We start from the raw sequence: 13994 nt of genomic DNA on the forward strand, positions 1-13994 counted from the left end.
ACTATAGGGTGAGTGCTCGAGTATCTTCCACTTGAGTTGACGTAACTTCTTCGTTGCAGCATTAGCAATATGAAGACGTGTGTTACCATGAAGCAGCAACACCCTATGTAATACTATTTCCCAACGAAGCTTTTCGACAGACATCTGCCTACCCCATACACAGCCTTCATTCTCTGATGGAAGTATACCAGTATCTGTCCTTCAGCAGCCAAGAAAAGAGTAACAGCACGTTGGTGTTCGGACGCTTTTCGTAATAATGTCGCCACAGTTCACATTTCCGCACATATCGCATCCACGTCGGAAAGACGTGCCAGACTAATCCTTTGCCTACATTCGGCGCTTATACACCGAAGCTCCAAAGAAACTGGTATAGGCATGCGTATTCAAATACAGAGATATATAAAATGTCAGAATACGGCAATGCCGTCGGCAACGCCTATATAAGACAACAAGTGCAGTTGTTAGATCAGTTACTGCTGCTACAATGGCAGGGTATCAAGATTTAAGTCGGCGCACGAGAGATGGGACACAGCACCTCCGAGGTAACGATGAAGTTGGGATTTTCCCATACGTCCATTTCACGAGTGTACCATGAATATCAGGAATCCGGTAAATCATATCTTCGACACCGTTGCGGTCGGAAAAAGATCCTGCAAAACGGGACCGACGACGACGGGAGAGAGGCAAGTGCACCAGTTTCTTTGGCTTATTAGTGAATGTCCGCATCGGAGTCGCACTACTTTACATATATGCTGCAACAACTCACTCAAACGGAAACGTTTTGATCGCTCCTTATATCATTACATGGCAACTAGGTTGCATATAATTTCATTTAGATGATTGGTGGCGGGGGATACTCAGATCCCTGCCGCCCACCCGTTTGACTATGGCCTTGGAGGTATCCATATAGTGTATTTCATCTATTTCTTTGCTGATTATAATATTGAATTATGAGACATTTACAAATTGTCTTCTGGTCACTCCAACCTGGGCAGAACCAACATTTTTTACTTTAATTTTTAAGAAGCCTTGTTTTATGTTTGGAATAACGATAACAAGTTATTGATCATAGTTATATTCCTTACCTCTTACAAGAGATGCAGAGTTATTCAAATGCAGGGTATGTCTGGCGAGTAAAGTTCCCAGTACCTTAAAAAAAGCACAACATACACTCTCCAAGTAAACAATACAACTCAGTAGCAAAATTGGTGGGATAAAATGGTTGATTGTCATAGGCTTTAGAACTGACCTAGATAGTAAGGGAAACATCATTTTTGCCTACATTTACTTTGAATTACCAAAACAGACGCATTATAACAGACACTACATTTTGTCTCAGTTCGCCCCACTGTATCACTTCGGAAAGAACAGACGCCATGCATTCATACAATTGATCGCCTAGATGGGGAATCCAAGATTTTCGGGTCTGGTGCTGCCATCTTGAAAGTAGGTGTAGTAGATCTTTGCATCGCTAGGTGGCGAAAGCTGCATATCTCATGAGTCAGTATGTGGAGTGGCATTCAGCTGGGAGGACGTGTTGCATATCCACAGTGATTTCTGTAATATTCCGTGTTTGGTGTGTGGCGATTGTGCGATGGATCCGCGAACAGAACAGTGCGGGTGTATCAAATTCTGTGCTCATCTCTGGAAAAGTGCTACGGAGCCCCTTGCAATGATTGAACAAGTGTTTGGGGGACAGCATGAGCTGTACGAGTGTGTTTGAGTGGCATGCTCGGTTCAGGGCCAGCCCTACAGACGTCGAAGATGATGCTCACACTGGAAGGCCTGTTATCCTCACAACGCCAGGCATTGTTGCCAAACTTCAAGTGGTTCGTGTGGATCAACGTTGAAACATTCTAGACCTTGCAGATAAAGTGGATATTGGTTATGGGACATGTCAATGAATGTTGACTGATGAATTGGGCACGCATCATGTCGGTGCAAAATTTGTGCCAAGGATCTTGACTGCCGATCAGAAGGCACCGCATGTTGAAGGGTGCACAGACCTTTGTATGACCACATCTGATGACCCAACCTTCTTGTCATGGGTTATCACTGGCGACGAGAGCTGGATTTATGATTATGACAGAGAGACAAAGCATCAATCGTCCCCGTGGAAGAGCCCAGGCTCTCCAAGACCCAAAAAAGCGAAACAGGTGAACAGCAAAGTGAAGAGCATGATCATCGTTTTCTTTGATACCAAGGGAATTGTGCACAAAGAATTTGTCCCACTCAACCAAACAGTGAATTCCGCATTCTACTGTGACGTTTTGCGATGGCTCCATGAAAACGCGTGGCGATGACGGCCCTAACTTTGGCGTCAAGAGATCAACGCGCCGTATCACATGTCCTTGCTCGCCAGGACCTTTTGGCAAAAACAACATGGCGGTTGTACCCCACCCAGCGTACTCGCCAGATTTTGCACCTTGCGGCTTCGTGCTATTCTCAAAACTGAAACTCAAGTTGAAATGCCGTTGGTTCGACACTCAAGAGAGGATTCAAGAAGCATCGCTGGCTGTGATAAACACCCTCAAAGAACAGGACTTCCACAAACGTTTGACCAGTGGCAGAAGCGCTGGGACAGTGCGTACGTGCGGATGGGAACTACTTCGAGGGTGATGGTGACCATTTGCCAAAAGGCAAGGTTTTCAACAAATGGCAGCAGCAGTCCCGAAAATTTTGGATAGCACCTTGGATGTACCTTCTTCAGTTCGGATGCACAAGTATGACAGACCTCCTGTGGGAAACTCAGAGTAGCGAGAATGGAGCAAATGAACAGGGACTGCGGATAGGTGGAGCTCGGTGGGAGTGGGAGTTGGTCATGAGGAGGCGTAGTTACAATATGACCATATCTCGGATGGTGCAGTGGTTAACGCACTTGCCTTGTAAGCTGGAGATTCTGAATTCGAATCCTGGTCTGGTACACAGTTTCACTCGTCGCCGCTGATACCGCGTAATGTCCTGATGCAGATGACATCAGTAATCCGTTCCCTCCCCACCCCCACCCCCTCCCACCCACCACCATCAATTTACGTAAACAGATTTCAAATTATTTGATCGGTCAGCATGAAAATTACATATCTAGCACTAATAATGTTGAGTTGTTGTTGTGGTCTTCAGTCTTGAGACTGGTTTGATGCAGCTCTCCATGCTACTCTACCCTGTGCAAGCTTCTTCGTCTCCCAGTACCTACTGCAGCCTACACCCATCAATGGACAAAGTTCATTTAGACAGGCACCAGTAATTTGCCGATTCTTTAAAGAATCGGATTCCATGTATAAAATTGCTTAAAATGTCTTATTAGTTTATGAATGAGTTATTATGTTAAATATTTTATTTTATGCATGTAAGCGAGAAAAATTGTAGGAAAGGTTTAAAATTAGTCTTAAACTTTGTTGGAAGTCGCTAAGTGCTCTCGTTATAAAACACTGGATTCGTGTAAATTTGTAATTTGCGATCCATTTTAAGCAAAAGCTAGTTTTTCAAGCATCTCAATGATTACATCGTCATATCTCCTGAACTGTGTGTCGTACAATGATGTACTTTTGCAGGTCGTTAAATGATATATGTAGGTATCGTATGCAGTGTGTGTTAGGAACAGTTGGCAGTAAAGAAGTAGCAAACTGTCATGCCTTATGTTGAAATTCACTGCGCGCCATTTGCAAATGCTAGTTTTTCAAGCATCTGAATTTTCATCACGTCATATCTCCTGAATTGTGTGTCGTACATTGATATAATTGTGCACGTGCATTAAGTAGTATATGTGGAAATTGTCAGCAAATTGGGTGAGGACTGAAGTGAGTAGTAAATTAAAATGTCATGCCTAATGCTGAAATGTTAATGCATGGACAGCGAAAATGTAGTACCGATGGCGATGAACTTTTAGTATAGGTTTGAAATTACGTCTAATCTTTGTTGGGATTCGATGAATAAGGTCCCGTCAGTTACCGCTGCCTGAATACAATCACACAATTTTTAACTACAATACTTACTTATCTTCAGTGTGTTAAAACTTTTAAGATACCATTATGCATTTTAATGAGTACATTACGACAGCATTTTAAATTCGGTCAATGATTACGCGAAATACTGAAAATAGAATTGTTGCTTCTAGGCAGCAACTGGTGCCGGATTTCAGGCTACCGTTTGGTGATATATGGTAGGTGTGCCGAGCAACGTTGAGGGCTGTGAGAAACCCGCATTGGCTCAACAACTGCTACGAAAGTTAAGACAGCTTCAACGCAAATCTAAACGTAACTAAAGCCTCGCAGACAAACAATAATTAGACAAAGTCAAAATTAGCATAACGAGAACCATGAGTGATCGTTAAACGAATTAGAAAGTAAAATTCTGCCTACCGACTTGACAGAAAATAATAATTAGTTTCAGTCTATGTAAACGAACCGAAGCTGTCTGGACATTCTACGACCGTAATGGGATTAAAACGGGAGGACAATACAAAAAAGGTCGTTTTTTGTATTATCTTTTTTTGCAACGTCATTTTGCAAACCTATTGCACAGAGGAAGAATCATTCAGCAATCAGCTTCAAATGCTGGTTCTCTAAATTTTCTCAATAGTGTTCCTTAAAAAGAACGTCGCATTCCCTCCAGGGATTCCCATATGAGTTCCCGAAGGATCTTCGCAACACATACAGGTTGTTCGATCCTACCAATGACAAATCTAGCAGCCTGCCTCTGAATTGCTTCGATGACCATCTTCAATCTGCCCTGATGTGGATCCCAAACACTCGAGAAGTATTCAAGAATAGGTCACATGAGCATCCTGTATGCAGTCTCCTTTACAAATGACTCACGCTTTCTCAAAAGTCTCCCAATAAACTGAATTTGACAATTCGCCTTTCCTACCACAATCTTCACATGCTCTTTCCACTTCATACCGCTATGCAGTGTTACGCCGAAATATTTAAACCACATGACTGTGTCAAGCAGTATACTGCTAATCCTGTATCTGAACATTACAGATTTATTTTTCATACTTATCCACATTAACTTACATTTTCCCACATTTATAGTTAGCTGCCACTCACCACACCAACTAGAAATTTTGTCTAAGTCATCTTGTTTCTCCCTACAGTCACTCACCTTCAACACCTTACTGTACATCACAGCATCGACAGCAACCAACCACAGATTACTGTCAACCCTATCAGCCAAATTATTTACGTATACATAGAACAACAGTGGTCCTGTCACACTTCACTGGGGCACTCCTGATGATACCCTTGTCTCTTATGAACACTCGCCGTCAAGGACAACATACTGGGTTCCATTAGTTAAGAAGTCTTCGAGCCACTCTGAACTTACACCATATGCTCGTACCTTTGTTAACAGTCAGCAGTGGGGTACTGTTTCAAATACTTTTCAGAAATGTAGAAATATGGAATCGGCCTGTTGCCCTTCATCCATAGTTCACAGTATATCATGTGAGAAAAGGGCAAGCTGAGTGTTGCACAAGTGATGCTTTCTAAAACCAAGCTGATTCATGGACATAAGCTTCTGAGTCTCAAGGAAATTTATTATATTTGAACTGGGAATATGTTCAAGAATTCTGTAGCGAACCAAAGTTAGGGATATTGCTCTTTAATTTTGTGGGTCTGTTCTTTTACCCTTCTTACACACAGGAATCAACTGTGTTTTTTTCTGTCATTGAGACTTTGCACTGGGCAAGAGATTCACAATAAATCCAAGCTAGGTAAGGGACCAATACCATAGAGTACTCTTTGTAAAACTGGATTGGGATTCAATCTAGACCTGGTGATTTATTTGCTTACAAATCTTTCAGTTGTTTCTCTACGCCAGGGATGCTTATTACTATGTTGTGCATATGGCAGACTGTCCAATGGTCAAATGATGGAATGTTTGTACATTTCTCCATGTTAAAAATTTCTTGAATGCAACATTTAAAACTTCCGTTTTTGTTTTGCTATCTTCAACTGCCACACCAGGCTGATCAACATATGACTGAATGGAAGCCTTAGACCTTGAAGCTAAAACATCTAGGTGTTTGTGTATGGAGCGATTTAAAGTGGAATGACCACATAAAACTGATCACAGGAATTGCAGATGCAAAGTAAGATTCAGTGGAAGTATCCTTAAGAAATGCAGACCTTCAGCAAAGGAGGTAATTTAGAAAATCCTCATTCTACCAATATTTTAATACTGCTTGTCAATGTAAATCCGCATCAGATAAGACTGATAGAGGAAACAGAGCAGAGCCAAAACAGAACAATGTGTTTTGTTACAGGTTCATTTAGTAAGCACAAAAGTGCCACGGAGCTGATCAACCAGTTCCAGTGGAAGACACTGCAAGAGAGGCATTCTACATCGCTGTGTGGTTTACTGTTAAAAGTTCCAAGAGTATACATTCCTAGAAAGTCAAAAATATGCTGCTTCCTTTTATGTAAATCTCGCGAAAAGACCAGGAAGACAAAAATAGAGAGTTAAAGCCAACACAGAGGCTTACTGGCAATCATTCATGAACCATCTGCGAGGAGAAAAAGAAAGGGAGGGTGGGGACTGACGGTGGTAAACAAAGTACCCTCTGTAACATACTGCAAGGTGGCTAGTGAAGTATAGATAGAGATGTTCTTCAGCTCATGCAGAAGCGAAATTGGTTGCCCAGCCTGAGTTTTGACAGGAGTGAAATATGAAGTATCACTTTGACAGGAGACATTTAGTTTTCTGATGATTATACAACAATACCTGTGAAATGTTTTATTATGCTTTTTTGATATATGACATTACCTTCTATCCATAATTTCGTTTTTAGGCAAAATAAGCATTTATATTTCTTGATTTTTGCTTAAAGTAGTACAGATACCAAAACAATATCAAAATAAGAAGGAAAATATATTAGAAACATGTTGGTTATAAAGAAAACTCTTGTACAGAGTTATATACTACCCCATTTTGCACATTAAGTTCCCACTGCTTTTGAGTCTTATGACGAGGTCAGCTCACAAAAGCATCTCACTGTATGAATGCATGAATTTCTAGATAACTAATGTCTCTTAAATATATTCTAAAACGTGTCTTAAGGGACCCGCGCAAAATCAAGCAATCCATCAAATTTCACTTAATTTCTTATTTAGTCACTTAACAAATGTGTCTCTCACTGTAGCTGTTCTTAATGGCCCCGGACACAATCGAACAACCCTTTAAACTTCACTCATTCACTTTACATGTGGCAATGGCCTCATCGACCATACACCTGCTCTACGAACCTCTTTCCTTTCTTTCTGTCAAGTGCATTGTTTGTCAATTTGGTGATAATGTTCATCCTGGATGTGTTCCCCAGTCTGTTTTCCATCATTCTTGCTATATGGCCTACCAGTTCAAACTTCTTTTCTTTAGCACTTCAAAGATGTTATAGTGTTTGTACAATTTTCTCAATTTTTCATTTTTTCTTATCCTCCATTCCACATTATTTTCATCATATACCAATTCAAAAAGTTTTCTTCTTGTTTCTTTCTTTCTAAATACCAATGCTTCATGTCCATATACTGTTACCAGCATACTAGTCGATTGGTATGAGCAGATTTTTGAAGTTAGCGGTATGTGATATTTTGTTAAAGATTTTGATAAAACTAAAAAAGTGATTTGTTCACTGTTGCTATATAGGCATTTATTTCCATATCTGTTCTGTTGTTTTACTAAAAAGACCTAAGTTCCTGATGCAGTCAATTGTCTTGAAAGTGAATCCATTTACAGCCAAAGGTGCATCAGTATGGATTTTCTTACTTATGAGCAGATATTCTGTCTCTTCTTAATTAACACATAATCCTGTTTCCAAAGCCATTCTGTAATAATTTTGTATCAATCTAATTAACTCTGTTTTGGAAATGCTTATTAATGCTACATTATCTGCATAGGTAAGTCTAGTAATATTCACCTTCTGCATCTGGATCCCTTGAGGTTTAGTTTTACTAAATTATTTACTCATCTTCTCTTACACAAGGTTAAATAAAATAGGTGAAATAGCATCCCCTTGTCACAGTCCAGTGTACAAGCTGAAGTTTACAGTTTCTCCTGCAGGCGTCTTTGTAAGACAAAGTTTCTTCTATAAACATTTTAACTGAGTTGATTAGCGTTGATGTTATGTCACATTCCCTCATTATATTTAGGAGTTTGTTGCTGCTGCTGTCATCAGTCGAAAGACTGGTCTGATGCAGGTCTTCATGTCGCTCTATCCTGTGCAAGCCTCTTCATCTCTGAATAAATGCTGAATACTGCAACTTGTATTCTTCTAAATTTGCCTACTACATTCATTTTTTGGTCTTCCTCTACAATTTTAATCCCCCACACTTCCCTCTAATACTAAATTGTTCACCCCTTGACATCTCAGTCTCTTCTTCTAGCCAGATTGTCCCACAAATTTTTCCCTCAATTCTAGTCAGTATCTCCTCATCAGTTATTTGATATTCCCACCCAATTTTCAGTGTTCTTCTGTAGCACTACATTTGAAAAGCTTCTATTCTCCTCTTGTCTAATCTGTTTATTGTCCATGTTCCATTTTCATACTGGGCTACAATCCACACAAATATTTTCAGAAAAGAGTTCCTAAAACTAAAATCTATATTCAATGTTAACAAATTTCTCTTCTTCAGAAACAGTTTTCTTGGCATTGCCAGTCTACATTTTATATCCTTTCTACTTTGGTTGTCATCAGTTATTTGGCTTCCTCAATAACAAAACTCCTCTACTACTTTATGTGTGTCATTTCTTAATGTAATCAACGATGAAAAAGTAATGCATCTAAGGTGTGCTTAGGAGCATTGGCTCTGAGCGGTACCTGCCGTTTCAGAGTGTTACTGGCCCGCACTCGCACGTTGCCGGGCCGCACTGGAGAGTTGTACGCCTGCATCAATGCCGCAGCGAAAGTGTTAAATAACATCACTTCACTCCCTTCTGAATTGCTGTTTCCCTTTCACACTGCTGAACGCTGTCTGGTTTCTGTAAAAGCTGCAAATAGTCTCCTCTCCTTGTATTTTACCCCATCTACATTCAGAATTTCAAGGAGATTATTCCAGTCAACATTTTCAAAAGCTTTCTCTAAGTCTACAAATGCTATTAATGTAGGTTTGCCTTTCCTTAACCTACCTTCTAAGATAACTAGTAGGGTCAGTATTGCCCTGTATCTTCCTACATTCCTCTGGAATCCAAACAGATCTTCACCGAGGTTGGCTTCTATCAGTTTTTCCATTCCTCTGTAAAGAATTCATGTTCGAATTTTGCAACTATGACTTTATAAACCTATAGTTCAATAATACTCACACCTATCAGCACCTGCTTCCTTTGGAATTGGAATTATTACAGTCTTTTAGCACTCTGAGACTATTCTTAGAACGAATGAATGATGTAAGTTGGATTTATTTCTGAGGGAACCATTTTGGTATATAGCAATTCGTTTTTCAGTTACTGGTATCAGGCTCGTTAATAGGATATTATGAGTGACATCCAGTAAAGCAACTCCTCTGTTGGTACTCCACACAAGGGGAGCATTCTGCATACATATATGACATATAATTGCTGTTTTCCAGTCTGCAGGTACAGTTTCTGTCTTCTACATTGTTTTTATTAAAGACTTTCAGTACAAACTTTACTAGCTTTGCAAAATATTTGATCATGGGTGGCTTTGTGCAATGTGTTTGTCAAAGAAAGTGCCTGCTTAACTTGTCTGAGAGAAAGTTTAATTGATGGCAGATTTAACAAGGTGGCAAGCATTTGTGCTGATGTTTCACCATGCATGTCTAACAAAAAGAGTGTTTTTATTACAATTCATCTCTCTGTATCTTACGTTCCCACAGTACTGAAACGACAATCAAGAAGAAAAACAGAGTAGCATTGGCAGTTCATTCTACATCTACCTCAGCACTCTGCAAAGCGCAATGAGCTGCACGACAAAGGGTATGTCTCAAAGTACTAGTTATTAGGGTTTCTTCCTGTTCCAGGGTGGATGATTGTTTGAATGCCTCTGTGTTTGCAGTAATTATTCTTACCTCATCCTCATGATCTCTATATGTACAATACATAGAGGGTTGTAGTATACTCCTAGAGTCGTCATTTAAAATTGATTATCAAAACATTCTCAGGATAGTTTACGTCTCTCTTCAAGAGTCTTCCAGTTCAGTTCCTTCAGTATCTCTGTGAGATTCCCCCACAGATCAAACAAATCTGTGACCATTCTTACTGCCTTTCTCTGTATACATTCAATATCACCTGTTTGTCTTATTTGGTACGGTTCCGATACACCTGAGCAATATTCTAGAACTGGTTGCATGAGTGATTTGTAAGCAATCTCCTTTGTAGACTGCTTGCACTTCCCAGTGCAAATAAACTGAAGTCTACTGTCTGCTTTACCCATAAATGAACCTATGTTATCATGAGAATGAAGTTGGCAGGTTTTCAGTTATGAAGAAAAGAAAGGCAGAAATAATACAAAAATAACAGAGAAAGGGCCACCAACCTCAATCTGTTTGTGCATTACAAAGCTGCCTTTCTTACAATGTCGCAAATGTTACATTGGCTACTGCAAAGTATATATTCTAAGAGTTCAGATGAGAATAATGTCTTACAGTTCCCCTAATGCTAAGAAAAGCTCATAGTATCAATAAAGAAATTTTACCAATTATTCTATGGCTAGAAATGTTATAATTGATTAACCAGGTTCTATTTTTATCTTAGTCTCAAATCTGCTAGCATGAAAGATGATTACAATTTCAATAATGACTTTGCTACTCAAAGCTGAAGTTGTTATCAATTTAAACCCTTTCAGCTAGTCGTCTCAGCATACTGCACAATTTTTCACAAGAGGTGGGACCATGACACCCTCCTACAATTCAGCCTGTAAACCAATGAACATTTAGTACCAAATTACAGGACCTACTTCACGTATGCTGCCAATCTGGCCATCACAGCCACTGGGGAAAAGTTTTGAGGAGGTAAAACACAACCTGTAATGCTCTGTCAGAATACTTGGTACCTGGATAATTCTCTTACACTGCATCCCTCAAAGACACAAGCCAGTACCTTCCATATTCGCCCAAAACTAGCAAGTCGACAGCTGACTATAAGCTTAAATCACTCACACATACAGACAAATGTACACATCTGGGTGTTGTCCAGAATCGGTTATCAATGTACAAACATAACCGTTAGAAGACTCATAAATGCTGCAGCAGGAAATTACATATTGAGAAAATAGGCTAAAGCAAATTGGGGGCTAGGTGAAAGGCACAAAGAGCCTTGGCCTAGGCAATCTGCTTCTTCATGGCAGAATAGGCTTTCCCACTGAGGTCCAGATCTGTACAAGCCAAAAAGGTCAGTGTAAGTTCAAATGGCCATATTTACTAATAATTGGTTGAATGAAATATCCACCACTGGATAACTTATAATTTGTGATAAAAGTGTGTTGAAGGGTTCTGGCATTGTGTCCTGGTGCTGCCTGTCTATTCCACCCACTGCCTTCACCATTTTCACATCACAACACTCTTGATGTATTTTTGCTAGCAATACATCCCATGCAGCACTCAGTTGGAAACCGCTATCCCTGTCAACAAGACCATCATGGACCAATATTGCCACCGTCTCTTCGATAATCGAGTCCCAGAACCTGTTCACCTGACATAACACCTCTGTCTGTTCAGAAGATGTGGGTCCACGATGATCTTGGCAACTGGGATAGCTGTTTCCAGCTGAGCCGTGAATGGGATGTAGCACTAACAGGAATATGTCAAGAGCCCTCTAATGTGAAAGTGGTAAACACAGTGGATGGAATACATAGGCAGCACCAGGATGCAATGCCAAGAACCTCGAACACACTGGGAGTGCCTAGACAAAACCATCTGAAGACGACATGCAGGAAACATTGACACAGAATCATGCCTTGACTCAGGCGATAACTTGAAAAGAAAAGACTTCGCCATCAAAATTCCTCGAGAAAGCCTTCATTATCATAAAGACATAATATTTAGCATCAGCTTTAAGAGTAGGTCTGGAGCTCTTTTAAATATAGACTTAAGAACACACTTAAATTTAGAAAAATATATTTTATTTTCAAACTGTACAGCATTAGCCTTGTGTTAGAAAAATATTATTTTCAGATATCCATATATAATCTCACTGAACAGTACAGTATAGTACATGTTTATAACATAAAATTTTTATTGTACTTATGTAATATAAATAATGATTTGTACCAGCAGGGTCATTTTGCACTCTTTCATGTGAAAAACCAAATTGATTCTCAGACACTTCCAACATTTTACAAATTCACATTTGCACAATAAAAGTATTTTTATATTATTTGTTGCTTGGCATAGTAAAATAGCAAAACTGAGTGTAAAACAAATCACATATAATAAGAAAATGCAGCTTGTAATATTCTCATGCCACGTTCATCCACAACATAAACTCTCGATAGGACAATGGTACATACTAGCACAATGTGTCCTTTTATGGGCATACTCTTAATGCTTGAGTGATGCTATTGTCAATTTATTTCCATTCACCACAAGGACATGCCCACTTAGTACAAATGTAGTCATGATCATTTCATGTCACATAAAATATCAAGATTTTTAATTATAAATTACTGAAGTGCATTCTACTATTTTTGTTGTCTGGTATGGCTTCATATTCCTTATGTGACGAAACACTGTTTACATTTGATGGATGCAAACATAACTTCTGTGTGTTTCAACAAATCAGAAAAGTAGTCTGCAATATGTCAAAAATAAACTAATATAATGGATCTTTTGTTAATGAAAGTACAACATGTTAATCACATTTAGAACCTTAAGGCACTAAAAGAACACTTCTGACAAATACTATCGATAACTAAATTGCAAACATTTTACACTAAGGCTTAAACATAATAGCTTCTATCTCAGAGTATTCTTATAACAGCTTGAATGGGTCATGCAAATATGATCACAGTATCTGTGGTTATGTGAAACAGATGTCCATCACATAGAAGCAAACATTTAAAAAATAGGCAAATTCTAAAAGAAAAGAGAACTCATTTTTTGCACTTTTTATAACTGTCTTGTTGAAGAAACAAAACAGTCTCACATAACATGAACTTTTATATGATGATTGTGTTACATAAGTAATTAACAATGGTCATATAAGGGTTCTATTAAATCTATAGTGTCAGAATAGATAACATTTACCCAGCTAAAGAATTTACTATCTCCAACAAACTGTACCTTTAAGTTGATTTACAGCTGCCATCTAATGAATAGCTGCAGTACACAACATACCAGAGACTCTATAGGAGAGACATTTTCAGTCAGTTCTTCAACTCTGTGAGTTGAAAAAGTTATTTGTCACAAGTTCAACTTATATGCTTGGTAACTCTAATAATGTGTGAGGTATGAATCACTAGATCCTGTCAGTATACTTTACTTCAGCATCAAGAATTTAAGTATTCAGCATGTAATACCTTGTACAGTGTTCTACTGCTGCTTTCACACATATAAAGAAAATTTAAGACATATGCCATTTTTTAAACACACACAGACATGCTATATTACTGCTTTATTATCAAAATGATTTTATATTCACCAGCTAAATATGTGTCTTGGGCAAAAAAAGGAGCTGTGGAGCCCACAAGTTATATTCAAAAGACAGGCATATGCAGATTGTAGTAGTTACTGTATTATTTGGAAACAGCAGTTAATATATTTTTATCACTTGGTTTTGAAGTTTAGCTACATTAGTATGAAAATAACACTAAACAGCTATGCAACTATTGCAGATGATGCCATCATGTTAACTCCACAAGTTCCATCTCCACGATACACTCGATAATAGCCCTAGAAAGAAAATGCATATTAGAAACGAATTAAAAAGCATAACTCCGTGACAATAAATTACTGGTATTGTATCTTTAATACAGAGTTTGAGACAGGAGTTAAAATATGTTTTAAGGTGAATTACACAAAGAATTATTATGTGCTTGAGCCTAAACA

General features: G+C 38.8%; 1 protein-coding gene across 2 annotated transcripts in view; it reads right to left on the reverse strand.

Annotated features, from left to right (window-relative positions):
* Positions 1–12048: 12048 nt before the first annotated feature.
* Positions 12049–13994, reverse strand: part of LOC126267069 (uncharacterized) — a 239982-nt gene continuing 238036 nt past the window's right edge. For both annotated transcript variants that reach the window (XM_049971922.1, XM_049971923.1), the window contains exon 26: positions 12049–13838. In XM_049971922.1, the coding sequence (XP_049827879.1) occupies positions 13764–13838 (75 nt within the window). In that variant the 3' untranslated portion in view covers positions 12049–13763. The remainder of the gene's footprint in view (positions 13839–13994) is intronic.

This window comes from Schistocerca gregaria, chromosome 4, assembly GCF_023897955.1.
Source record: "Schistocerca gregaria isolate iqSchGreg1 chromosome 4, iqSchGreg1.2, whole genome shotgun sequence".
Classification (NCBI taxonomy): domain Eukaryota; kingdom Metazoa; phylum Arthropoda; class Insecta; order Orthoptera; family Acrididae; genus Schistocerca; species Schistocerca gregaria.